The sequence below is a fragment of the Zonotrichia albicollis genome, chromosome 4, assembly GCF_047830755.1.
Source record: "Zonotrichia albicollis isolate bZonAlb1 chromosome 4, bZonAlb1.hap1, whole genome shotgun sequence".
NCBI classification, from domain to species: domain Eukaryota; kingdom Metazoa; phylum Chordata; class Aves; order Passeriformes; family Passerellidae; genus Zonotrichia; species Zonotrichia albicollis.
Genome location: NC_133822.1, coordinates 779,538 through 806,273, shown reverse-complemented (window position 1 = coordinate 806,273; position 26,736 = coordinate 779,538). Strand labels below are relative to the sequence as shown.

At 63.9% G+C, this 26,736-nt stretch overlaps 1 protein-coding gene across 6 annotated transcripts in view; it reads left to right on the top strand.

The window, feature by feature from the left end:
• Positions 1-3,494: 3,494 nt before the first annotated feature.
• Positions 3,495-26,736, top strand: part of SBF1 (SET binding factor 1) — a 70,530-nt gene continuing 47,288 nt past the window's right edge. For 5 of the 6 annotated variants that reach the window (XM_074540293.1, XM_074540289.1, XM_074540291.1 and 2 more), the window contains exon 1: positions 3,495-3,685. In XM_074540293.1, the coding sequence (XP_074396394.1) occupies positions 3,631-3,685 (55 nt within the window). In that variant the 5' untranslated portion in view covers positions 3,495-3,630. The remainder of the gene's footprint in view (positions 3,686-26,736) is intronic. The other variant, XM_074540292.1, reaches the window with a different exon arrangement.

Below are 26,736 nucleotides of genomic sequence, written 5' to 3'. Positions count from 1 at the left end.
GGGAGGGGTCCCCACAGCTCCCCTCGCTGGGACCCCCGGCCGGGACCCCCACCCTGCTGGAGCCGGCGGTCCGGGGGGATCGGGGGAGACCCCTCAGCACCGCCGGGAGCCCGAGCCGGCCCGGACCCCGGGGCTGGGGGCTCCCGCTCCCCCCTCTTCCCCAGGCCGAGGGCCGGGGGCCTCCGCGTGCCCGGAATCGCTGGGATTCTTCCGCATTATCGGGACACAAAGGCCGCACACACCCGGCCCCGTGCGGGGGGATTTGGGGCAGCACCTGATCCCGGCGCGGGGGGAACGGGCGGGGGCGGCGGGACACGGCCCCGAGCGGGGCGGGGGGCGCGGCTGGATCCCGCCCGACCCCCGGGGCCGCCCGGCTGCCGGGAATCCTGCCGCGGTCCGGGCTGAGAGAGGGAAACACAGCGAGAGGGAAATCCCGGCTGGAAACAAGGCCGAGCGCGGCGGGCGGGGGGACGCGGGACACCCTGGGCCCCCCGACCCCCGCCCCGAGCCCGCCGCCGCCACCGCGATGTCCCCGGGGCTGTGCCCGCGGTGTCCCCAGGGCTGTGCCCGCGGGTGTCACCCCGTGGGATCGGGGACACAGAGGTGACATCTGTCACCCGGCACGGCACAGCGGCAGCGCCCCCACAGCGCCATCCCGGGCTGCCCTTGTGCGGGTCCCCGTAAGGGCAGGGCCAGCCGCTGTCACCCCGGGGACAAACCGTGTCACCACGGTCAGGGTCACCAGGGTGAGGGTCACCAGGGTCAGTGTCACCAGGGTCAGGGTCACCAGGGTCAGGGTCATCAGGGCCAGTGTCACCAGGGTCAAGCTGGGCACGAGGAGGGGGCTCTGGGGACACGGCAGGGGCGCAGCTGAGCCCCCGGCCCGCAGCAGGGACAGGGCCCGTTTCCCTGCCCTCCTCCTCCTCCTCAGGGATCGCCATCCCTGGGGCGCTGGGAGGGACCCCGGGCGCTGTCCCTGCCCGGCCGTGCTGGGTCACAGATGTCCCCTCACGGCCACCCCGGCACAGCCGGACCCGCACCGGGAGCTGCCGTCCCCGGGTCACCCCCTCTGTCCCCGGGCTCGGCAGCGCTTTCCCTCTCCCTCTCCCTGTTCCTCCCCGCTGGCTCCCGGCCCTGGGAACCCAGGAGAAGTTTTAATTAGCTTAATTGCCTGCTGGCTGAGGCCCCGGGGCAGGGCGGGCTCCGGTCACCCGCCCCCCAAAAAGCGCCCCTGGCTGCTGCTGCTGGGACCCCCGGGGGGTGGGGGCACAGCCGGGACCCCCAAACCGAGCGGCCGCTGCCCCATCCCTGAGCCCACCGGGACACCCGAGGTGGCCGCACATGGCCCCGGAGCCGCGTCCCGCTGGGCAGCGGTGACAGCGACACCCCGGGACATCGGGCTCCGTGTCGGGGACACCCCGGGACATCGGGCTCCGTGTCCGGGCCGCGGGAACCCCCGGGAGCTGCCGGGAGAGGGGAGGAACCGAGTCCTCCAGCCTGCAGACACGGCAGTGTCACCAGGGTCCCCAGAGTCACCGGCATCCCTATTGTCACCAGCATCCTCAGTGTCCCCAGTGCTCCCAGTGTCCCCAGTGCTCCCAGTGTCCCCAGCATCTCCAGGAACGCCAGCAACCCCCAGTGTCCCCAGGGCCCCCAGTGTCCCCAGTGTCCCCAGCAGCAGCTCTTTCCCGAGAGGATCCCGGGCACACGGCACGATTGGGCTCTGCACGTGCCTCGTGTCCCCGTGCCCCGTTCCTGTCCCCGTGCCCCGTTCCTGTCCCCGTGCCCGTGTCCTGCTCTCCCTGTGCCCGCTGCTGCCCCTGCGGGTCCCGCACAGCCCCTGCTGCCGTGTCACCGCTGCCACCACCGGTCCCTGCAGTGTCACCCCCGCGGTGTCAGTGCCACCCCCGCGGTCCCGACCCCAGCGGTGTCCCCGTGCCCGTCGCACCCTGGCACAGGACAGTCACACCCGCACGGCCCTGGGCGCTGCCAGGCTGGATCAGCCCGATTTTCCCGTTCCCAGCCTCCGGCACCGCTCCGGTCCCACGTCCCCGCTGTCACCTTTGCCGGGTACCCGTCCCTGTCACTGTCCCGGGGGTCACAGAGGGTGTCCCCTGCTCTGTGCTCCCACAGCCCCCTGTGTGCTCCCTGCAGCCCGGGGTCGGGGTGTGGCTCCTACCGGGGACACGGGGACACGGGGATGGGGGGACAGGGGGACACAGGGACACGGGGACGCAGGGACACGGGCACGGCCACCCCGCTGCCAGGCCGCAGCCTGCCGATGGCCGAGCCCTGCCGCAATGGGCACATGGCACAGGGACACCTGCGGCTCGATGCCACCCCCGGTCACCGCGGGCCCACCCCGCGGGTGTCCCCAGGAGCCGCCCTGGGTCAGCCCTGCCCGGAGTGGGGCCAGCGCAGGACCGGGTCTCTACCGGGGCCGGTGCCCGTGCCCGGCACGGAGCCAGCCGTGTCCCAGCCGTGTCCCGACACGCCGCACATGTCCCGACACGCGGCGGGGCCGGCGGGAGGCGCAAGGGCCGGGCAGGGTTGCATCACCCCCGGCCGGCAGCGGGTGCGGGGGGACCCCGCTCGGGGGTGCCGGGACCGGCCGCGCATCCCGGGATCCCCCCAGGGCCGGCGATGGGGATGGCCCGGGCTGTCCCTGCCCGGGGACACCGCGGGAACACCGGGGGTGACACCAGGGCAGGGCCCCGCTGTCCCCGGGGCAGGGGCGGCACGGAGCCCCGAGTGCGGGCACACCGCGGGATGGGGACACCGAGCCTCAGGGTCGTGTCCTGGGGGTCACATCTGTGTGTGGGGCGACATATGTGTGCGGGGTCACGTCTATGTGGGGTCACACCTGTATGGGAACGCATCTATGTGTGGGGTCACATCCGGGTGCGGCGACACCTGCGGGGATCCTTTCCAGGGGGACTGTGTGCAATGGGGGGCGTGTACAACCTGTGGGCACCCCGGGGGCCGTGCACACCTGAGGGGGTTCTGTGCTCACGGGGGGTGTCCCGCCGCATCCGGAGGGTCCCCACACGCGTGGCCGTGCACACCTGAGGGGTCCGTGCACACTCGGAGATGTCCCTGCACCTCGGGATGTCCCCACACCCCTGGATGTCCCCGCACCCCTGGATGTCTCTGCACCCCCCTGGATGTCCCTGCACACCCCGGGATTTCCCCGCACACCCCTGGATGTCCCCACGCACCCCCGGATGTTCCCGCATACCCCAGGTGTCGCCGCACACCCCTGGATGTCCCTGCACCTCGGGTGTCCCCGTGTCCCCCCCACTCCCGGACCCTCCGTCCCCCGTCCCCCCTCCCCCCCACTCGGGGAAGCCCCTCGCCCGGCCCCGCCCCCTCCCCATCAGGCCCCGCCTCCTCTGCGCTTGGCCCCGCCCCTCCAGCCGCGACCAATGGGAGGCGCGGCCCCTCCCGCCCGCAGCCAATGGGAGGCGCGGCCCCGCCCCCCGCGGCGGCCGGCGCTGGCGCAGGCGCGGTGCGCGCGGGGCCAAGATGGCGGCGGCGGCGGGCGGTGGGCGCGGGCGGGCGGCGGCGCCCTGAGGAGCCGAGCGCGGCCTCGCGGGGCCCCCGGGGCCGGCCCGGGCCGCCCCCGCCGCCATGGCCCGCCTGGCCGACTACTTCGTGCTCGTGGGATACGACCCCGGCAAGCGCGGTGAGCGGCGGAGGGACGCGGGGGGGCCGGGCCCGCGCGGGGCCGCCCCGGCCGGGGCTGCGGGGCCGGGGCCGTGCGGTGGGCGCGGGGCCGGGGCCGCGGGGCGAGCACGGGCCGGGCTGCGGGGCGGCGGTGCAGGGTGGTGCTGGAGCCGGACGGGGCTGTGGGGCCGTCCCGGGCGTGCGGGCTGAGCCGGGCCGGGGCAGCGGAGCCGTCCCGGGGCCGCGGGGCCGTGGCCGGTGCCGGGCCGGGCAGCCCCGGGCCGTTCTCAGCCCGCCGTGACGCCGCTCCGAGCGGCCCCCGGGCAGCTGCCGGCAGCCGGAGCCGCCCCTGCGCGGCTCGGCGCGTTCACGGTTTGGGTGTTTTCGGTCTGTCTCCCTCCCCCGCCGTGCGCGGGCTGTCACCGCTCCGGAAACATCGGCTGGGCCCGGGGGGGCACTGCTGTCCTCGGGCACGGCCCCGGCCTGCTCCCCCTGCGCATCTCAGCTCCGGGCACGGCACGGGCTGCTCCCGGTCCTGCTTCCAGCGGGCACCACAGCCCCTGTGCCCCCAGCCCCATTGCCCGGGCACCCACAGCCCCATTCCCTGCGATGGGGGGCTGTACCCCCAGCCCCATTGCCCGGGCACCCACAGCCCCTGGGATGGGGGGTTGTTCCCGCAGCCCCTTCAGGCAAGCCCTTGTGCCCTCCCTGCTCCCTCAGCCACTCGTGACCCCCGGATCTGTGGGATGTCCCCCAGTTCCTCCGTCCTCTCTCACATCCCTGCTCGCTGTCAGGTGATGCTGTTGGTTGTTGTGGTTGTGGGGTGTTCCTTGTTGTGGATTTAGGGTCTCTTCCCATCGTGTTTCCTTCTGGTTCCTGCCCCCAGAGCTGTCGGGGCAGATGAGCTTTGGCAGTGTCACAGGGGAGGTGAGGTGCCCTGCAATCAGGAAAGGAGGCCTTTGCTGCAGAACCCCCCAGCCCAGGTGTCTGTGCCCGCCTGGCTCCCTCCCAGCTGTGGCTGAGCTTGTTCTGAGCCTGTGCTCGGGGCTGGGGAAGGGGAATTCTGGTTTTGCTGGGGGTTTGTCCATCAGGGGATGCTGGTGGGGCTCAGATGCACAGTCCCAACCCGGATCCCAGCCCCATCCCGGGGTCCCTGGAGGGGGCAGCAGGAGTGAGGTGTGTGTTGGGAATGGTGGAGAGCAGAGCTCTGGATCTGAGTTTGGTGTTCCCTCAGGGCTTTCTGCTCCTGTGGTGCTGGTTTGGTTGTTATTGTTATTATTGCTGTTACTGCAGTTGTGTTCCCCACACAGTTGTGTCCTGGGGCACTGGGATGGGCAGGAGCTGCTGTCCCACAGCTCACACTGTGCTGGGGTGGGAGATGCAGGGGGATTCCAGGATTCTGTCTGGTAACAGGCTCCACGTCCTCTCAGGAGCCATGCTGAGTGGCTGTACCGACTTTGTCCTGCCTCTGGGTGCTTCCTCCTGCATCTTCTTCCTCATCTCCTCCCTGAGGATGCTGCAGCTGGGACCTGCACCCTCAAACTGGTGCTGTCGGCTGGCTGGTGACTGGTGGGGATCAGGGACCTGACATTCCTTGCTGTGATCCCAGAGCCTGAGTTTCCCAGGGAGCAGAAATGTCCCTCGTGTGCCTGGGGTCATTTGGGATTGTTTGGGAGAGGGATGATGCTGTGAGGTGATGTGCTTGTGCAGTGGGACAGCCAAAAGGAAGAACAGGTTTAGGTGGGATATTGGGAGGGAATTCCTGTCTGGGAGGGCAGGCAGGCCCTTGCACAGGGTGCCCAGAGCAGCTGGGGCTGCCCCTGCATCCCTGGCAGTGCCCAAGGCCAGGCTGGAGCAGCCTGGGACAGTGGGAGGTGTCCCTGCCATGGCAGGGGTGGATCAAGATGAACTTTCTGTTCCCTTCCCACTCAAATCACTCCATGATTCTGTGCAACTGGGAAGGGAAGAGCTCACACTTAACAAATTATGTTCCTTTGGTGTAAATACTCACTTTATTTTGGGTTTGACGCTCCTCTGCATGGAGGGAATGCTCCAGGATATTGTGGGGAGATGGGTCCAGGATGCCCTGGGGGGATGGATCCAGGCTCCCCTGGGAAGGGACAGGTCCCAGCACCAGCCCAACCCTCCTGGCTGCTGGGCTGGCCCAGTCAGGAGTGTCCCCTGTGCAGGATGAGGCACCAGGAGCTGTGGCCTCTGTGCCAGCCCCGGCAAACCCCTTGCCGTGCCAGGCTGGAGGTGCCCGAGCCGTGTCCCCAGGGCAGTGCCAGCCTGTCCCCAGGGATGGACTGACACCGGTTCTGTGGTTTTTGGCATCAGACTGGCAGCATTCCCAGCTCCAGCTCTGTTTTCCCACCCCCCTCCCTGCTTAGATAACGCAGGAGGAAGGGCAGTGGCGCTCATCTGCCGGTGACTAATTGCTGTACAGGTTGGGTTGCTGTGGCAGAGCCGTGGGCTGTGCCAGGCTGGGCTGTGCCAGGCTGGGCTGTGCCATCCCTGGAGGCCTCACCTGTAAACAAAGCTGGGCTGAGCTGCCCCAGGGCTGGATGAGCCCCTCGGGGAGTGCAGTGCCTGTGGGGTTTGGGGTCGGGCAGGGATGGGTTTGCAGTGGGGATGTGAAAGGAGCTGAGCTGGCTCTGCAGTGTCTCCAGAGAGACAATGCCAGGCTGGGCTGGGTGGGAAGGGACCCCAGAGCCCCTGCAGTGCCACCCCTGCCATGGCAGGGACACCTCCCACTGTGCCAGGCTGCTCCAGCCCCAGTGCCCAGCCTGGCCTTGGGCACTGCAGGGATCAGGGGCAGCCCCAGCTGCCCTGGCAATGCCAGCCCAGGCAGGAATTGCTCATTGCCAAGATGCCACCCATGGCTGCCCTCTGGCAGTGGGAGCCATTCCCTGGGTGCTGTCCCTGCAGGCCTTGTCCCCAGTCCCCCTGCAGGCCCTGCCAGGGGCTCTCAGCTCTCCCTGGAGCCTTCCCTTCCCTCCCAGCCTGGCTCCATGCGGTGTTGCCGTGGCTCAGGGCAGTGTTAGGAACAAAACCGAAAGCAGAGTGGGCTGTGCTGGGTTCCCTGGGGTCACTGGGTGCTGCTGGAGCCGCCTGTCCCTGGGGTTTCCCGCAACAGCCTCATCCCCGTGACCTGGGGCTGTCTGCAGGGCCTGGGACCGCTCCTGCCCCTGGGGCAGGGCACACGAGGGCTCTGAACTCCCTCAAGGGCTCTGCCTTTGGCCGTGCAGCAGGGCCTTGAGCTGCTCTGGCTGCACGGGCTGTCCAGGACCAGGGCAGGCATCCAGACGCTTTTCCTGCTTTGTGGAGCTGTGGGGGACGTGTCAGGGAATGCAGAGCATGGACACACCACCTGCCTGGCACGGTGTCCCTGTGTCCCTCTGCTGTGCCAGGCACCCAGCCTGCTCCGTGGCACTGTGTGGGGCACCAGGGAAAAGTGTGGGGTGAACGCTCCTGGCAGTGGGAGCCAGCTCCTTCCATGGCAGGGTCTGTTTAATGTGTGCTGATTGCTAACATTATTCCCTGGAAATGAACGGGTTTTATTCTCCTGGCTCTTGCTTCAGCTTCCCGGAGCTGGGATTGTGCTGGTTTTCTCTGTGCACCCCTCATACTCTGAGAGTCCAGGACAGCTCAATTCCAAACCCAGTGGCTGAAGGAGTCTGGAAGTTTGGGATAGGGAGCACTGGATGGGCATGGTCTGGATGATGGGAGCCAAGACCCAGCTTGGGATCGATTTAGGATATTCCATGGGGTTTAAACTGCCAGAGGGCAGCCATGGATGGGATCCTGGCAATGAGCAATTCCTGCCTGGGCTGGCATTGCCAGAGCAGCTGGGGCTGCCCCTGATCCCTGCAGTGCCCAAGGCCAGGCTGGGCACTGGGGCTGGAGCAGCCTGGCACAGTGGGAGGTGTCCCTGCCATGGCAGGGGTGGCACTGCAGGGGCTCTGGGGGTCCCTGCCCACCCAAACCATCCCATGACTGATCCCTGTGCAGTCCTGTGGGTGCCGGTGTCCTCTTGGTGTCCCGTGGGTGTCCCCTGGGCCCCGGTGTCCCCTGGGTGCCGGGCTGGCCGCAGAGGATGCCGCGGCTGCTGGGAAGTCCCGGTGGTTTCCGCGTTTCCGCGCTCAGGGAGCAGCTTCTCCCCACGCCTGTGCCCTGCTCACACACCCGGCCTGGGCTCAGCGGCTCCGTGAGCGGCTGGGCTGGCAGGAGGAAGCTGCTTGGGGCTGCCTCTTTCCATGAGGTGCTTGGGGCAGGCTTTGGGGTGCTCGTTGTGAGCGGTGAGGGCACAGACAGGACACATCCCGCCCTTCCCCAGGTGCTCCTGGAGCTGGTTCCTGCTGGGAGAAGCTGAATGGGTCTGCAGGCCAGGGCAGGGCTCTCAGGGCTCATCCTGCTGCTGTCACAGCCGTGTTTTGGGTGCGGTTCCAGCTCTCCTGGTGGCACCCATCCATGTCACTGTCGCGCGTGGCCGTGGCCCAGTGACTCAGGGTTTGACTCAGCTGAGTTCTGGGAACATCCAGCAAAATCCTGGCCGTGGAAAAGCCCCCGGGGCTGGCAGCAGTGATGGAGCTGTTTGCTGGGTCAATATTTGCACAGGGAATGAGGCTGGGAATGGCCCTGCCACGTGCAGAGCTGCTCCCACCCACGTGCCCAGCCTTGGGGAAGGTGGGGATGTGAGACAGGGCAAATCCAGAGAGGCCCCGGAGCTGCTGCAGGGCTGGAGCCCCTCTGCTCTGCAGCCAGGCTGGGAGAGCTGGGGGTGCCCAGCCTGGAGAGGAGAAGGATCCAGGGAGAGCTGAGAGCCCCTGGCAGGGCCTGCAGGGGGACTGGGGACAAGGCCTGCAGGGACAGCACCCAGGGAATGGCTCCCACTGCCAGAGGGCAGCCATGGGTGGCATCTTGGCAATGAGCAATTCCTGCCTGGGCTGGCATTGCCAGAGCAGCTGGGGCTGCCCCTGATCCCTGCAGTGCCCAAGGCCAGGCTGGGCACTGGGGCTGGAGCAGCCTGGCACAGTGGGAGGTGTCCCTGCCATGGCAGGGTGGCACTGGGTGATGTTCAAGGTCCCTTCCCAGCCAGCCCAGTCTGGGATTCCCTGGTTGCGTGTGCCTCTGGAAGGGTCACCCCTCCCAGCAGCCCCCACAGCTTCCAGCTGCATCCAGGCCTGGGAACTGCGGCTCTTTGATCCCGGCTGCTCCAGGAATCCTCCTCGCCTTCCCTTTGAACTCCTGCCCGGGAGGAGCAGCTCTGGGGGCTGCAGGTCCCACCTGGGGGTTGGAGGCCAAGCAGTGACAGTGACGGGGCAGTGACAGGGCCAGAGCTGTCCCCGGGCAGTGCCAGGGCTGGGCCTGAGCTCCTCCAGCTCCACCGAGGTGTGTTTGTGGATGGGGAGAGATTCATCTTGGAATGAACATGCGTCATGGAGTTGTTTAGGTTGGGAAACCCCTCAGAGCCTGTCCAGCACTGACAAGGCTGCCACTGACCATGTCCCCAAGTGCCACATCCACAAGGATCTTAAATCCCTGCAGGGATGGGCACTCCAAAGCTCCCTGGGCAGCCCCTGCCAAGGCCTGACCCCTTTCCACGGGGAAATTGCTGCTGTGCCCACCCTGAGCTGCCCTGGCCCAGCCTGAGGCCGCTCCCTCTGCTCCTGTCCCCGTTCCCTGGCTGTCCCCTCCTGGCAGGGACTTGTGCAGAGCCACCAGGGCCCCTGAGCCTCCTCTGCTCCAGGCTCAGCCCCTGCCCAGCTCCCCCAGCCCTGCTGGGGCTCCATTCCCTTCCCAGCCCCATTCCCTGGGCACCCCAGGCTGCCCCTCCTTTTCCATGCTGTTGTTATTGCCGTGGGATGGATCAGGCTGGACCTGGAGCAGGGAAATCAGAGCTGCAGCTCTGGGCTGGTCATTTCTCCCCATCTGGACGCATTCCCGTGTCCAGCTGGGTTTCCTTGCCAGAATTCCCTGCTGCTGTGCCCAGGAATGGTGTCTGGCATTCCTGGGAGTGTTGCAGTCCCTGCTTTGGGAAGGTGGCTCAAGGTGAGGTGGGCACACAGCCCTAACCCAGGTGGTGTACCCCGATCCTCGCCCCATTTCTTGGTGGTATTTTGTGTGCTGCCAGTGAGGATTTAGCACTTTTCTCTCTGGTGTCTCTCACCCCAGCTCGTGTTTTCCCCTAACCTGAAGCCTTTCCTTGCAGCCAGTTCCCTTTTCCCGTTCCCAGCACTGGGCTGGAGCAGCAGCTGCGGTTTTATGGGCGCTAGCAACACAAACAAACCCCACTGAACGTGCCCTGGGGCCGCAGGGAGGAGTTAAGCTCTGGTTTGGTTCCCTGGCACACCTGGGGGATCAGGGACCCTCCCGTGGGGCTGGGTGGGCTCTGGAGGAGATTTCTGTCACCTCTCCCCGGGATGGCGGCGGTGACGCCTCCAGGGCCGCTCTGTTCCTGCTGTGGCTCCAGAGCTCCTGACCACTAAATGCTGCTCTTGTGGCAGAGGCGAGGAGCTGGAGAGAGCTGGAGAGGCTGCTGGCCTCGGGGCAGGGAATTGCTGCTGCTGGGAACGAGCCTTCCATATCCCGAGTGTGTTTGTCCCTCCCGGGGTGGGCCGCAGGGTTTGGGGGCTGCAGGGACCCTCTGAGAGGTCCTTGGTGCCTGGTGGGACCCTGTGGGGTGATTTGGGGACTGATGAGACCCTCTTGGAGGGTTTAGGGGCTGGTGGGACCCTCTCAGAGGGTTTGGTGACTATTGGGACCCTCTTGGAGGGTTTGGGGGCTGATGGGACCCTGTGAGGGGCTTTGGGAACTGGTGGGACCCTCTTGGAGGATTTAGGGGCTGGTGGGACCCTGTGAGTAAGTTTGGGCACTGCTGGGACCCACTCAGAGGGCTCTTGGTCACTGGGGGGACCCTCTGGGGGAATTTGGTGACTGCTGGGACCCTCTCAGAGGGTTTGGCGACTATTGGGACCCTCTTGGAGGGTTTGGTGGCTGGTGGGACCCTGTAGGAGTCCTTGGTGACTGGTGGGACCCGTCTGGAGGAGTTTGGGGACTGGTGGGATCCTGAGAAGGGGTTTGGGGATCCTGTGGAAGCATTTAGGGGCTGGTGGGATTCTGTGGAAGGATTTAGGGCTGCTGGGAGCCCTCGGGAAGGGGCTGGGGGCTGGTTTAGGGGCAGGGTGAGCAGCAGTGGGGCCCTGCCTGTCCCTCCCTCCATCCCCCAGCAATTCCAGAGGTCTGTGTGTGTGTGTGTGGAGTGGCTCCAGTGCCACGTGTCCCCTGGCAGGAGCAGCCACGCGTCCCCAGGCTCCTCGCTGGGATGCAGAGAGTCCCTCACGTTATTTTGGTGTGCCTGAGCTGTGTGAGGGAGATGTGGCAGCACGAGGGGGGTTTTGGGGAGGAAAAGCTGCCGTGGTGTGTGTGTGTATGTGGGTGCAGCTGAGGTGTCTCTGTGGGCAGCTGCAGGAAGTGCAGCAAAGCAGCTCCTCGTGAGCTCTGCAGCACCTTCCTGCCCAGCCCGGCTGCTGATGGCCCAGATAAGGCCTCTTGTGTCTTGTCACTGCCGCTGTCACTGTCACACCCTCCCCAGGGCAGCCCTGCTGCTCGGATCAGCTTCTGAGCCCAGCCCGGATGCTCCGAGGGGCTTGGCCCTCATCCACGGGGGCCTCCTGCACATTGTCCCCCCAAAGCTCCGAGTGCTCCTGTCCAGGGCAGGGAGCGGCCTGGAGCCCCAGGAGCCCTGAGGGAGCTGGGAATGGCCTGGAGCCCCAGCAGGGCTGGGGGAGCTGGGAATGGCCTGGAGCAAAGGAGGCTCAGGGGCCCTGGTGGCTCTGCACAAGTCCCTGCCAGGAGGGCACAGCCAGGGAACAGGGACAGGAGCAGAGGGAGCGGCCTCAGGCTGGGCCAGGTTTGGGTGGATTTTTGGGGAATTCCTTCCTGGAATGGGCTGTGCAGCCCTGGCACAGGGATGGAGTCACCTGGGGACAGGGTCAGTGGTGGCCTTGCCTGGGGCTGGGGAATGCTTGGACCCGATGCTTTTCCAGCCCAAACAGTTCCCTGATTTTGGGTCAGCTCTGCTCCAAAGCTGCTGTAACGTTGCTGTTTCATGTGGGAAAAGCCTCTGCCCTGGTTTTAGGACCTTGCCCTGGTGTTTGGTGTTTCTGAGCTACCTGCAGTCACAGCCCTGCAGCAAATTCCCGTCAGGATGCCCAGCCAGGCGTTGGGAGGTGCCAGCTGGGTGTTCATCCACAGCTTCACCTGCCAGCTTCTGTGTCCCTCAGTGGGGAAAGCTGGGGAGGAGCTCTCTGAGGGCAGGGAAGGAGATGGAACTGCTGGGAATGAGCTCTGGAAGGGCTGAATGGCTGGGAATGAGCTCTGCAAGGGCAGGGATGGAGCTGGAATGGCTGGGAATGAGCTCTGGAAGGGCTGGAATGGTTGGGAATGAGCTCTGCAAGGGCAGAGATGGAGCTGGAACCACTGGGAATGAGCTCTGGAAGGGCTGAATGGCTGGGAATGAGCTCTGCAAGGGCAGGGATGGAGCTGGAATGGCTGGGAATGAGCTCTGGAAGGGCTGGAATGGTTGGGAATGAGCTCTGCAAGGGCAGAGATGGAGCTGGAACCACTGGGAATGAGCTCTGCAAGGGCAGAGATAGGGCTGGGACCGCTTGGAATGAGCTCTGGAAGGGGCTGGAATGGCTGGGGATGAGCTCTGCAAGGCAGGGATGGAGCTGGAACCACTGGGAATGAGCTCTGCAAGGGCAGAGATGGAGCTGGAACCGCTGGGAATGAGCTCTGGAAGGGCAGAGAAGGGGCTGGGACGAAGGGCAGGCACTGCTGCTCTGTCCCTCGGCGGGGCTGTGGGGACACAGGGCTGGGCCGCAGCTGTGGGGACACGGCCCTGCTGTCCCTCGGACACGGTGGCTGTGCCAGGGCCCAGCTGAGGACAATGGCTGCCTTCAGCCTCACCACGGGCTGGGCTGGGCATGAGCAGAGCTTGGTGCCTCCAGGGGATGAGCCCAGCGAGGGCAGCTGGGCTCCCTGCTCAGGAGGGGATTGGAGAGGACAGGGATAAGCTCCTGCAGGGATCAAGGTGAGCTCAGCAGGAAGGAGGTCAGACAGTGCCGGTTCCTCACGGGAGCAGTGGGAGCTGATTCCTGCAGGGATTGGCTGCAGGAGCAGGCTCTCAGCTCTGCCTGGGGTTGCCTCAGGTGTTCCCAGCGCTGGCAATTGCTGCAGAGATGTGGGCAAAGCCCAGCAAGGTGGTTTCCTACAGCTCCCTGACAGGAGGGTGGGTCCGGGTGGGGTTGGGCTGTGCTGCCAGGGAACAGGCACAGGAGGAAAGGGAACAGCTCAGGCTGGGCAGGGGAGGGGCAGGGGGGACATCAGCAGGGATTTCCCCATGGAAAAGCTGGCCCAGCCCTGGCAGAGCCTCAGCACCTGCACAGCCAGGAATCTCTTGTCGATATCCCATCTAATTCCATCTGGCAGCAGATGGAGGCCATTCCCCCTTGTCCCCAGTGCCTCTCAGGCGCCCACAGCGCTGTCCCAGTGAGGTGCCAGCAGGGCACGGGGACAGTGGCACTGCAGACAGCCCTGGCTGTCCCACAGCCTCTCCTCCCAGCACTGGGGCATTTCTCTGTCCCTTTGACTTCTCCTTCCTCCCTCTCTGGGTTCCTCTCGGCTCTCCTGGCTCAGGTCTGTGTTTTCACTTCACGTTTCCTTTCCCCCCTGTTTGGATGGGTTTGGGCTGTGTCTGGAGGCTGCTTTGCTCCTGTCACACACGATCTGCACCCACATTCTTCCCACTCTCCCTGGCATCCCTGTTTTCCCTTTTTCCTCCCAAGGCCTGGCAGTGCACTCACCTCACCATCATTAACACAGAGGGAGGAAATGTGGATTTTCTTCTGGATTCTCCCTCTGACCTGAGGTTTTCTTGGCAGCTCTGGTTTTATACTGGGACCTTTCACAAGTGTTGGATTTCTTGGGAATTCCATCGAGGGTGTTGAGATCCATCGAGGTTTGCCGTGTTTGGGATCCAGGTCTGGTTTCAAAGAGCAGCTCCAAGAGCTGCTGGAGCTCCTTCCTTCATCCCATCCCTGGCAGTGCCCAGGCCAGGCTGGGCACTGGGGCTGGGCACACCCTGGCACAGTGGGAGGTGTCCCTGCCATGGCAGGGCTGGCACTGGAAGAACTTTGGGCTCCCTTCCCACCCAGCCATGCCAGGATCCCCTGACTGCAATCCTGGCCTTTTCAGGGATGTTTTCCCCAAGAAAAAGCGGCTCCTTTTTCCCAAAGGCCCTTGTGAGCATCCCTGGGCGTGTGCCAGCCGCTCCTCCTGGCCCGAGGGATGCAGGTGGCAGCGGGCCAGGCAGCAGGAATGCGATCTGTCATCGCGGCACGTGGGCATGAATCGGCAGCCGCAGAGATCCAGCCGGGAGGAGTCATGAGACAGGCGCAGGGCTGGGATCCTCTGACTCATCCCGGTGGAAATGTGCTCCGGCTCCGGAGCCCGTAGGAAGCGCGGGGAGCAGCTGGGAGCCGTGAGCCCAGCCCGGGGAGGAGCGGGGCTGCGGGCAGCTCTCCCGGCTGGGGTTTGCTGCCTTTCACCATAAAAGGGGAAATTCTCCCTTCACACCTCGTGCGGAGCGGGTGTGAGCCCGCGGGGAGTGGGAGAGGGAACATCCATCCGAGCAGGGAAGGCTGGAGAGGGTGTGGCCGGGAGGGAAAGGAGGTGGAGATCCCGTGTCCATCCCTGGGGAGATGGATGGGGCTGCAGGGGTGTGGGGACGGAGATGGGATGTGGGGCTGGAGATGGGATGGGGATGCAGGGATGTGGGGCTGGAGATGGGATGGGGGACTGGGGATGGGATGGGGGGCTGGAGATGGGATGGGGATGCAGGGATGTAGGGATGGAGATAGGGTGAGGGGCTGGAGATGGGATGGGGCTGCAGGGATGTGGGATGGGAAATAGGATGGGACTGTAGGGATATGGGATGGGAAATGGGATGGGGCTGCAGGGATGTGGGATGGGAAATGGGATGGGGCTGCAGGGATGTGGGATGGGAAATAGGATGGGACTGTAGGGATATGGGATGGGAAATGGGATGGGGCTGCAGGGATGTGATGTGGGGCTGGAGATGGGATGGGGATGCAGGGATGTGGGGACAGAGATGGGATGAGAGATAGGAAGGGCCTGCAGGGATGTGGGGCTGGAGATGGGATGGGGGACTGGGGATCGGATGGGGCTGCAGGGGTGTGGGATGGGAAATGGGATGGGGATGCAGGGATGTGGAGCTGGAGATGGGATGGGGCTGCAGGGATGTAGGGATGGAGATGGGATGTGGAGCTGGAGATGGGATGCGGCTGCAGGGATGTGGGGCTGGAGGTGGGATAGGAGCTGGGAAGGGGCTGTAGGGATGTGGGGATGTGGGGACAGAGATTGGACAGGACTGCAGGGATGTGAGGCTGATGTCCTGACCAAGGAGGCAGTTCCAGTTGGAGAGGAGAAATTCCAGTCTGCACCCCAGTGGGAGCACTGGATGCAGCTCCAGGAGGATCCATAGCCTTGTGGAGTTATAAAAACCAGCAAAAAAACCCCAGACTACAGAGCCTCCCCTGCCCCAAACCAGTCCCAGTTTCTCCTGGAGTTGCCAGCCCATGGAGTGGGACACATCCTTGTTCAGGATTTGACCCCAAGTCCCTGGGAATGCTGCAGGGCACAGCAGCTGGCAGCCCACGTGGCACGGTGTGGAGCCCCAAGTGGAGAGGAAGGATGGATGTTGGACAGGACAGAATTCTCAATGGGAAGGGAAGGGAGGGAAGGGAGGATCATGCCCTGCCCCAGAGCTGGGGGTGAGGAGGGGTCTGTGCTCCCCGAGGCAGCACCTGGGGACCTGCTGAGATGTCCTGGAGCAGTGCCAGCCTGGGGCCTGTCCCATCCAGGCAAGGCTGCTGTGGGATTTGCAGCTCCTGCTCCAGATGGAGACTGCCGGGCTCCAAGTAAATCCCGGGATTTACCGGGGGTTCCTGCCTGAGACGGGCGGGGGAGGGAGCGTGGATGGGGTCAGCCAGGGACCCCCGGGAGGGGACAGGACAGGGACATGGATTCATGGAATGGGTTGGGTGGGCAGGGACCCCCAGAGCCCCTGCAGTGCCACCCCAGCCATGGCAGGGACACCTCCCACTGCCCCAGTGTGTGCCCAGCCCCAGTGCCCAGCCTGGCCTTGGGCACTGCCAGGGATGCAGGGGCAGCCCCAGCTGCTCTGGGCACCTGTGCCAGGGCCTGCCCGCCCTGCTGGGATGCTGGAGCTCCAAAGAAAGGGGAAGGAGACCTGACCTCGGGGTGTGCTGAGGGCTGGGTGACATTGTTCAGGCATGGGGGGAGCTCACCTGGGGGTGTCTGTACCTGTCAGGAGCTCACCTGGGGGTGTGTGTACCTGTCAGGAGCTCACCTGGGGGTGTCTGTACCCATCAGGAGCTCACCTGGGGGTGTTTGTACTTGTCAGGAGCTCACCTGGGGGTGTCTGTACCTGTCAGGAGCTCACCTGGGGGTGTCTGTACCTGTCAGGAGCTCACCTGGGGGTGTCTGTACCTGTGAGGAGCTCACCTGGGGGTGTTTGTACCTGTCAGGAGCTCACCTGGGGGTGTCTGTACCTGTCAGGAGCTCACCTGGGGGTGTCTGTACCTGTGAGGAGCTCACCTGGGGGTGTCTGTGCCTGTCAGGAGCTCACCTGGGGGTGTCTGTACCTGTCAGGAGCTCACCTGGGGGTGTCTGTACCTGTGAGGAGCTCACCTGGGGGTGTCTGTACCTATCAGGAGCTCACCTGGAGGTGTTTGTACCTGTGAGGAGCTCACCTGGGAGTGTCTGTACCTGTCAGGAGCTCACCTGGGGGTGTCTGTACCTGTCAGGAGCTCACCTGGGGGTGTCTGTACCTGTCAGGAGCTCACCTGGGGGTGTCTGTACCTGTCAGGAGCTCACCTGGGGGTGTCTGTACCTGTCAGGAGCTCACCTGGGGGTGTCTGTACCTGTGAGGAGCTCACCTGGGGGTGTCTGTACCTGTCAGGAGCTCACCTGGGGGTGTCTGTACCTGTCAGGAGCTCACCTGGCTGCAGCTGCTCCACCTGCCCCCATTTGCAGCTCTTGTGCTTCTCTGTTCCCTTGGGTGTTTTTAATGGAACCATGGACTTGTTTGGGGTGGAAAATCCCTCAGGGCTCATCCAGTCCAGCCATTCCCCAGCAGTGCCAAGGCCACCCCTGACCCTGTCAGAGCCCCTGGCAGGGCCTGCAGGGGCTCCAGGAGAGCTGCAGAGGGGCTGGGGACAAGGGATGGAGGGACAGCACCCAGGGAATGGCTTCACTCCTGCAGCCATCCCATTGTCTGTCCCTGAAGTCATTTCAATGGGATTATTGCACGTTATTTTCCTTGGCTCTGCTGCCTCATCCCAGCCCATGAGAGCTTTGGGGCTCATGGAATTTTCCAGGCACTGGGGTGGCTGAAAGGGAGTGACAGAAAAAGGGGGACAAGGTGGGAATGTCACCGTGCACCAGCCCAAAAGCAAAATCCCATCTCCAGGCCCTGGCTTTGGGCAAAAGGAGGATGAAGAAGGGGCTCTGGAGGAGCAGGGAGTGTCGGGAGCTGCTCACAGCTCTTGGATCTTTTCCCAGAAATGTTTGAGGGAAAATGTGAACTCTTCTTCCTGGGTCTGGAGTGAGAGACAGGGACGTGGTGGGCTCATCCCAGCTCCTGCTCCGGTCTGGGATGGATGGAAGGAGGGAATGGGGACGTGCTGGGCTCATCCCAGCTCTTGCTCCAGTCTGGGATGGATGGAAGGAGGGAATGGATGAGCCCACCCCAGCTCCTGCTCCGGTCTGGGGTGGCTGGGAAGGAGGCAGTGGGGAGGTGCTGGGCTCATCCAGTGCGGTTCCAGTGCTCCTTGTCTCGTTCTGGACAGATTTGGGGCATTTTTCCCACTTTCCAGTTGATGCAGTTATTCCCATCAGGAGCCTCCATGTCCTCCCTTGCTCTGGTGTCCACCCAGGGCAGGGGCTGTGCCTGTGTCCCAATCCCCGTCACCCCGGAATGCCCTTGGCCCTGCTGTTTTCCTGGAGCCTTTTGGGTTCAGTGGGAGTTCCCGTGTGCCTTTGGGGTCAGTGGGGTTCCCGTTCCCGTTCCCGTGTGCCTTTGGGGTCAGTGGGGTTCCCATTCCCATTCCCGTGTGCCTTTGGGGTCAGTGAGGTTCCCGTGTGCCTTTGGGGTCAGTGGGGTTCCCGTTCCCGTGTGCCTGTGGGGTCAGTGCAGTTCCCATTCCCATTCCCGTGTGCCTTTGGGGTCAGTGGGGTTCCCGTTCCCATTCCCGTGTGCCTGTGGGGTCAGTGGGGTTCCCATTCCCGTGTGCCTTTGGGGTCAGTGGGGTTCCCATTCCCCTGTGCCTTTGGGGTCAGTGGGGTTCCCGTTCCCGTGTGCCTGTGGGGTCAGTGCAGTTCCCATTCCCATTCCCGTGTGCCTTTGGGGTCAGTGGGGTTCCCATTCCCGTGTGCCTTTGGGGTCAGTGGGGTTCCCATTCCCCTGTGCCTTTGGGGTCAGTGGGGTTCCCGTTCCCGTGTGCCTGTGGGGTCAGTGCAGTTCCCATTCCCATTCCCGTGTGCCTTTGGGGTCAGTGGGGTTCCCATTCCCATTCCCGTGTGCCTTTGGGGTCAGTGGGGTTCCCGTTCCCGTGTGCCTGTGGGGTCAGTGGGGTTCCCGTTCCCGTGTGCCTTTGGGGTCAGTGCAGTTCCCATTCCCATTCCCATTCCCGTGTGCCTTTGGGGTCAGTGCTGGTTCCCGTTCCCGTGTGCCTTTGGGGTTCCCGTTCCCCTGCACTTGCTCCAGGATCGCTCCGTGCCTGCAGCGTCCCAGCAGGCCTGGGCTGTGTCTGTGGGATTTATCCCAGCCCTGGCTGTATCCCAGCCCCGTGTGCCCACGCAGGGATCATCCCCAGGGCTCTGGGATCATTCCTGCCCCTGGCAATGACGCTTCTGCTCCGGGACAGGCCGCCCTCTATGCCTCCAAACCAGCCTGAATCCTTAATCCATGACCAAGTTTGGAATTCTTGCAGCGTGTTTGCCCAGTTTTCTGGCTGTTAGCCGGTGGGTTTGGGGCTTTTAGGTGTTTTTTTGCTGGGACTGGTGTGTCTGGAAGCAGCTGTGCTGCTGAAATCCCCGGGGTACGGGGTCAGCACAGACATCACTGAATATTCCTGAAAATCCAGGCAGGGCAGGAAGCTGACATTGGAGAAAATGTTTGAATTTCCAGTATTTCTGTCGAATTTATTGTTAATTCCCATTTTTCGGTGTTTTTCAGTAGTTTGTTGTTGCTCATTTTCCCCTGACCTTTGCCCCACGTCTGGCTTGGTTTTACCCGTATGTCGTCTTGGTGGTTTTGGGGATGTTTATTTTATTGCTGAACTCTTTAATGGTTGTTTTTTTGTCCAGCTTGGTAAATCCCAAGATGATTTGGCTGAACGGGGGGTCAGTCACTTGTTGAGGGTTTGGAAAAACCTAAACCCACGCCAGAGATGGGGTTTATTTGGGTCACATTCCAAGTGCTTGTTCTGGGAAATCAGGGTTTTGCTGTGGGGGAAGTGAAGCACGTTGGGGCAGAGGAGTGGCTGTGCCCGAGCACCTGGCACAGTGGGAGCTGTCCCTGCCATGACAGGGTGGCACTGGAGGGGCTCTGAGGGGCTTTCCCACCCAAACCATTCCAGAGTTCCACGATTCTCAGTTTCTCTGGCATGGCAGCAGCAGAGATGAGTGTTTGCTCTGTCATTGCAAGGCCGGGAGCTCCGTGTGTGGAATGTGCCAGGCACATCCGTGAGGAGCACTCCTGCTCCAGCTGGATTCTGCTCTGCTCCACAGGACAGGGATTTTATCTTCCTCGCTCCGCTGAGGCTTTCCTGCGTTCCTCAAAGTCAAAGTGATCCAAGGTTTCAGCTGAGTTCTTTTGGGAAAGGAGGGATTTTGGGCTGGTGGAGATGAGGAGATCACGTGGGAGCACGTGGAGTGTTCCAGCCCTGTCCTGGGCTCCCAGGGGCGTGAGGGCCCAGCCCCTGCCCGGCTCTGTTGGCTTTGGGTGGAGGACAGAGCTGTGTTTCCTTCTGGGAAGGATCCCATGGGGCTGTGCTTGCCAGCCCTTGCCATCAAACAGAGCCTCTGGCCCGGCTGTGGGTGTGCTTGGGGTCAGGGAATCCTGGAATGGGCTGGGTTGGAAGGGACCCCAAACCCCTGCAGTGCCACCCTGCCATGGCAGGGACACCTCCACTGTGCCAGGCTGCTCCAGCCCCAGTGCCCAGCCTGGCCTTGGGCACTGCAGGGATCAGGGGCAGCCCCAGCTGCTCTGGCAATGCCAGCCCAGGCAGGAATTGCTCATTGCCAAGATGCCACCCATGGCTGCCCTCTGGCAGTGGGAGCCATTCCCTGGGTGCTGTCCCTGCAGGCCTTGTCCCCAGTCCCTCTGCACTTGGCAAACTGCATTCTCCAGGAGCTTCCACTAAAATGGGGAATTTTGAGTCGTGTTCTGTATTGATTTCTTCCCAATATCCCATCTACACCTCCCCTCTTCAGCTCAACCCCTGGGATAAGCTGGGAAGGGCCCATGTCCTGCTGGTCTACAGGAGCCGGGGTCAGGCTGGGAGCAGCTCCAGGGCCAGGTCTGCAGGTGAATCCTGGAACATCCCGAGCTGGAAGGGAGCTCAGGGATCCCAATCCAGCTCCTGGCCCTGCACAGACACCCCAGCCATCCCTGGGAGGGGAGCTCGGGCAGCCCCGGGGCTGTGCCCATTGCCCAGCACCCTCTGGGGCAGAACCACTCAGCTCTGTGACCTTGGGACTCATCCCAGCCTGTTCCAGCCTTCCCAGATAATCCCTGTGGGGGGATGAGGTGGGTTTGGGGGAGCTGGGTGTTGGTGGGGTCCATTGGGAGCAGGAGCTGCTGGGAATGGGCTAACTCCAGGAATCCCTGGCCAGGCTCAGAGCTGGCAGCGCTCCCTGGTGCTTCCATTCCCATCTCCCTGCTCGTTCCCAAGGATCAGAGGTGAGGAGCTGCTCCAGGTCACTGGGGCAGGACTGGGACCACGGCTGGATGCTCTGGGGTGGTGTGCCATGGGGCTTGGGGTATGGGCATTCCCAGGGATGGGCAGAGCAGGGATTGGCAGGGCAGGCTGTGGGGTCAGGCTGAGGGACAGCTCCAGGCTCTGGGCTGCAGGTGCTCCATGGGAGCTATAACTGCTTCAGAAAATGCCCTGGGAAATGCCAATGAGGAAGCTGAGGGCTCCAGGGCAGGATCATTTCCCCATCCTGGAGCAGTCGGTGGTCAGCGGGGTTTCAGTTCCCCTTGGATTCAGCCTCTCCCTCCTCCTGCACCCTGCGCTGTTGCTGCTGCCCCAGGAGAGGCAGAGCCCTGGTGAGGGCTGTCCCTCATGGAGGGATTCCCTTCTGCAGCACAGATGCTGTGAGGAGCCCTGGGGGAGCTGGGCAGGGGCTGAGCCTGGAGCAGAGGAGGCTCAGGGGCCCTGGTGGCTCTGCACAAGTCCCTGCCAGGAGGGCACAGCCAGGGAACAGGGACAGGAGCAGAGGGAGCGGCCTCAGGCTGGGCATGGGCAGCTCAGGGGGGACGTTGGGAAATCCCTCCTGGAAAGGGCTGTGCAGCCCTGTGCCCATCCTTGTTGGGCACATTTGGGGACATGCACAGTGCTGTTCTCGGGGAATTCTCACAGTTCCCCCATTGATGGGACATTTCCTCCCCTGTCAGCTCTGGTGGCTCCGGCACTGCCGAGCCCGGCTGAGGCCCCTGTGGAAGCTGACCCCATTCCCACTTCTCCATTCCAGCCCCGCGGTTCCTGTCCCTGTCCCTGTCCCTGTCCCTGTCCCTGTCCCTGTCCCTCCCTGCAGGCTCCCCCTGGCTGTGCCAGCTCCGCCCCGCTGCCGCTGCCGCCTGTGTGGGACACGGGGAACAAAAGCTCCTTCTGCCCTGGTGGGAGGTGTTGATGCTGGCAGAGGCCGGGTGGAAATGATCCCTGCAGGGTCAGACAAACCGAGGCAGGGCTTGGATCCCTCCCTGGGCCCTGGCAGCACGGAGCAGGGAGGGACGGGGGCACCCACGTGTGATCCATGAGGGCGGCCCTGGCTGCCATTGGGCTGTGGGGTTTCCCTCTGTGCTTGGCTGCTCTGCAGGGAATTGCCCGGCACGGACAGGACCAGGGCACTGAGGCCTTTTGTCCTGGGGCTTGGAGCTGCTCTCTGCCTGTGGCTGAGTCCTGTCCCGCTGTCCCTCTGTGTCCCTTTGCCAGCTGGGAACAGCTCTGCCCTGCAGCCAGGCTGGCAGAGCTGGGGGTGCTCACCTGGATAGGAGAGGAATACAGAGACATCTCAGAGCCCCTGGCAGGGCCTGCAGGGGGACTGGGGACAAGGCCTGCAGGGACAGCACCCAGGGAATGGCTCCCACTGCCAGAGGGCAGCCATGGGTGGCATCTTGGCAATGAGCAATTCCTGCCTGGGCTGGCATTGCCAGAGCAGCTGGGGCTGCCCCTGATCCCTGCAGTGCCCAAGGCCAGGCTGGGCACTGGGGCTGGAGCAGCCTGGCACAGTGGGAGCTGTCCCTGCCATGGCAGGGGTGGCACTGGGTGATGTTTAAGGTCCCTTCCCACCCAAACCATTTTGTAATTCCCACATATTTTTCCCACAGGGCAGGAGGGGCCATGGGAGCAGACATGGCTGTTTTTAGGCTGTGGGTAAATGTTGGCATCCCCATAATTATCACCCAGGGTGCCAGTGGAGCTGGGAATGGCTCCCCTGGGAAGCAGCTGGTAAAAATAGCAGAGAAAAAAAAAAACATCCCCAAAATGCTTTTAGCAGCTCTGGCCATGGGTCCGTGACTGAACACTGGGATCCTCCTCTGGGGGGGCTGAGCCACAGCACCCACCCGGCTCCAGGTCCTGGAATGAGGGATCATGGAATGATTGGGTGGGAAGGGACCCCCGAGCCCCTGCAGTGCCACCCTGCCATGGCAGGGACACCTCCCACTGTGCCAGGCTGCTCCAGTCCCAGTGCCCAGCCTGGCCTTGGGCACTGCAGGGATCAGGGGCAGCCCCAGCTGCTCTGGCAATGCCAGCCCAGGCAGGAATTGCTCATTGCCAAGATGCCACCCATGGCTGCCCTCTGGCAGTGGGAGCCATTCCCTGGCTCCTGTCCCTCCATCCTTGTCCCCAGTCCCCCTGCAGCTCTCCTGGAGCCCCTGCAGGCCATTCCCCCTCAGCGGGGTGTCACTGTCACCTGGCTGCTCTTGGTGGCACCCCAGAGAATGTGAGCTCCAAAGGCACCTTCAGGGATCCCCTGGGATCCCTTCACGCAGCTCCTGGGCCCTCACAGCTTCCAGCTTTCCTGGAGGGCTCCTCCAGAGGGACCTCTGGCTCCTGCCCCGTGTGGGTGGTGGTTTGAGGTGGTTCCCCCAGCTTTGATGGAGTCCCCTCCTGCTCAGCCGTGGCTGGAAGCGACTGGGGCAGTGGCAGCAGCAGCAGTGGCAGCTGCAGGCCGTGTCCGTGTCCATGTCCCGCTGCCAGGAACGCTCGGGGCCTGCAGCGTTTTCCTGCACCGAGCTCTCGGAAGCAGGCGGGGTTTTTTTAATTTAATTACTTCCTCTTGTGCCTTAATGTTTCCAAAGATAAACACAGCTCTCCCTTGGAACGGGGTCAGGGAACAGCTGGGCTCTGCCCAGGCTGCGCCGAGCCCGCTGCCAGGCACAGCTTTGGTGGTGGTGCTGGGCATCTCCCAGGGTCTGGCCCTGCCAGGACAGCAGGGATTCCATGCCAGCCTGCTCCCTCCTCACTGAGTACTCCTGCATCCTGGCATCTCCCCTGGACCCTGCTGAGTGCCATCCTGCCATCCCAAAGTGCTGGGTGTGGGCAGGATCCCAGCGGATCTTCCTGCGGGATCTGGGGTGCTGGGAGAGCAGAGAACCCCACACTCCACAGGCTCCTGGGATTTTCCAGCTGGATTCTGTGCCAGGGATTTGCCAGCGTTCCTGATCCCTGGGATCTGCCCCCCCAGCTCCTGGCAGGGCACCTGGGCTGTGTGCAGGGGGACATGGCTCTCTCCAGCATTTCTCCTGAATGTGAGGGGGTTCAGGAGAGGTTGAGAGGGATTAAGAGGAGGTTTGAGCAATAATGACACCCCGGGACAGGGCTGGTGTGAGCCAGGGTGGGGGGATCAGCGCTGACCCCTCCTTCCCCTGCCTCATTTCAGCTCCCTACAAACCCCCTCACCCTGAGCCTCCCTGGATCCCGTGGGGAATGGGGGCTCCCTGGAAGTGCCTTGCTGGGGGTGTCCCCAGCTCCCCTCCCCGTGCTGGCCGGGCAGTGACAGCCCTGCTGCTGCTCCAGGGTGTTGTAACTGGGAGTGAGTGACCCCGGGCTGGAGGGCTCTGCCCCCCGTGGGAAGGGAGTTTTTCCAGCCTGGAATTGCATGCAGACAGTTTGTTTCCTCACCCAGCTCTTGTCCCAGGCTGTGGGTGATCCTTATCTTCCCTGAGTGATCCTTATCTTCCCTGTGTCCAGCGGGTCAAGCACATCCTCAGCCATCACCGAGGTGACCATTAAACAGGGAATGAAACAGGCCCTTATTCCCAAGTTTTCCCCTTTTTTAGCTGCACTCAGGACAGGAATTGCCGTTCTGGCTGTGACCTAGGGAGACTTTTGCCCTAAATCCCCTCCAAATCCCTATGGCCGAGCCAGAGGTGTCCCTGTCACCTGCTCCTGCAGGGTTCCTGCAGTCTGGGAAGGGCTGTGTCCTTCCCAAGCTCCTTGTCCCATGGGATTGCTCTGGAACACGGAGAGAACCACGAGTGGGAAATTGTTCCTTGGCATTTTGCATGTCCCGTTCGGGGGGCACAGCAGCCATGCCACAGGGTGGGTCTGGCCTTGGGGACAGCTGGAGGGGACACTGGGGGTCTGGTAAGTACCACTTCAGGAGGAATTTCTCCATGGAAAGGGTTGTCCAGCACTGGAACAGGGATTCCCATGCCCAGGGAGCTTTGGGGTGCCCATCCCTGGAGGTGCCCAAGGGATTTCCGGAGGTGGCACTCAGGGCACTGGGCACAGCTGGGACTCAGTGACCCCAGAGGGCTTTTCCATCCTCAGGGATGCTGGGATTGGCACAGGGGGCTGCCAGCACCTGCTGTTGGTGCTGGTGGGTACAGGGCTGTCCCATGCCATGCTGGTGGCCAGGGTGGCACAGGGGCTGTGGGGACAGGGCTGTCCCATGCCATGCTGGTGGCCAGGGTGGCACAGAGGCTGTGGGGACAGGGCTGTCCCATGCCATGCCATGCTGGTGGCCAGGGTGGCACAGGGGGTGTGGGGACAGGGCTGTCCCATGCCATGCCATGCTGGTGGCCAGGGTGGCACAGGGGCTGTGGGGACAGGGCTGTCCCATGCCATGCCATGCTGGTGGCCAGGGTGGCACAGGGGCTGTGGGGACAGGGCTGTCCCATGCCATGCTGGTGCCAGGATGGCACAGGGGCTATGGGGACAGGGCTGTCCCATGCCATGCTGGTGGCCAGGGTGGGACAGGGGCTGTGGGGACAGGGCTGTCCCATGCCATGCCATGTTGGTGGCCAGGGTGGCACAGGGGCTCTGGGGACAGGGCTGTCCCATGCCATGCTGGTGGCCAGGGTGGCACAGGGGCTGTGGGGACAGGGCTGTCCCATGCCATGCCATGCTGGTGGCCAGGGTGGCACAGGGGCTCTGGGGACAGGGCTGTCCCATGCCATGCCATGCTGGTGGCCAGGGTGGCACAGGGGCTCTGGGGACAGGGCTGTCCCATGCCATGCCATGCTGGTGGCCAGGGGCTGTGTGCCCTCCCTGGGCTGGGTGGGCTTTCCTGGCAGTGGCCAGAGCTGGGGGCCACCCCAGCCCCACAAACGGCCCCTTTGTTCCCTCCATAGAAAGGCCATTCTCGGGGACACGTCCCAGGGAACAGAGGCTCCTTTGTCCCCACAGCAGACACTCGGGTGTTGTTCTGGGTGGGCTTGGGGGCGGGGGGCTGCAGGGCTGGGCTGGCTCATCCCTGTCTGTGCCTTATCCCTGCTCTTGGGAGGGAGGCAGGAGCTGCTGGGCAGGGCTGGAATAGCCCAGCTCGCACTCAGGGGGTGATTCCTGGTGAAGAGAGGGGTGAAGGATGGGCTGGTTGTCCTCAGGTTGGTGTGACATGTCTGAGAGTCATGGAATGCTTCAAACCCCGTCCAGTGCCACCTCTGCCAAGGCAGGGACACCTTCCACTGTCCCAGAGTGCCCCGTGCCCCTAAAGGGGCTCCAGGAGAGCTGCAGAGGGACTGGGGACAAGGCCTGCAGGGACAGCACCCAGGGAATGGCTCCCACTGCCAGAGGGCAGCCATGGGTGGCATCTTGGCAATGAGCAATTCCTGCCTGGGCTGGCATTGCCAGAGCAGCTGGGGCTGCCCCTGATCCCTGCAGTGCCCAAGGCCAGGCTGGGCACTGGGGCTGGAGCAGCCTGGCACAGTGGGAGGTGTCCCTGCCATGGCAGGGTGGCACTGCAGGGGCTCTGGGGTCCCTGCCCACCCAAACCATTCCAGGATTGTGCTGCAGATGTGGGGAAGGGGATGCAGCTCCTGGACATGACTGGAGGTGGTCACAGGGTTTTGGGGCTGGGACAGGATGGGGTGGCATGGTGTGGAATGGCACGGGATGGGATGTCACCATGCCAGGCCATCACCCCTGTGTGGCACTCAGGCTGTGCCTGTCTGGCAGCTCCTGGCAGCTGCAGAATCACCATTTTCCCCCAGGCTTTTCCTGCCTCCGGAGCTTCCTGCCCGGTGCCGGTGCCACGCAGGGCAGGTGCTGCAGCCGGGCCTGGCCCGGGCCCAGCCCTGGGGCTGTGCCAATCCCGGATCCTGGGGAGTTCCAGGGGAGCTGCTGCAGCCCCAGTGCCAGCTTTGATCCCACCTGCTGTGTCCCAGCTGAGAACGGGGCAGGTTTGGTCCTTGGGCCCACCTGGGCTGGCAGCGGCTGCTGGTGACAAATC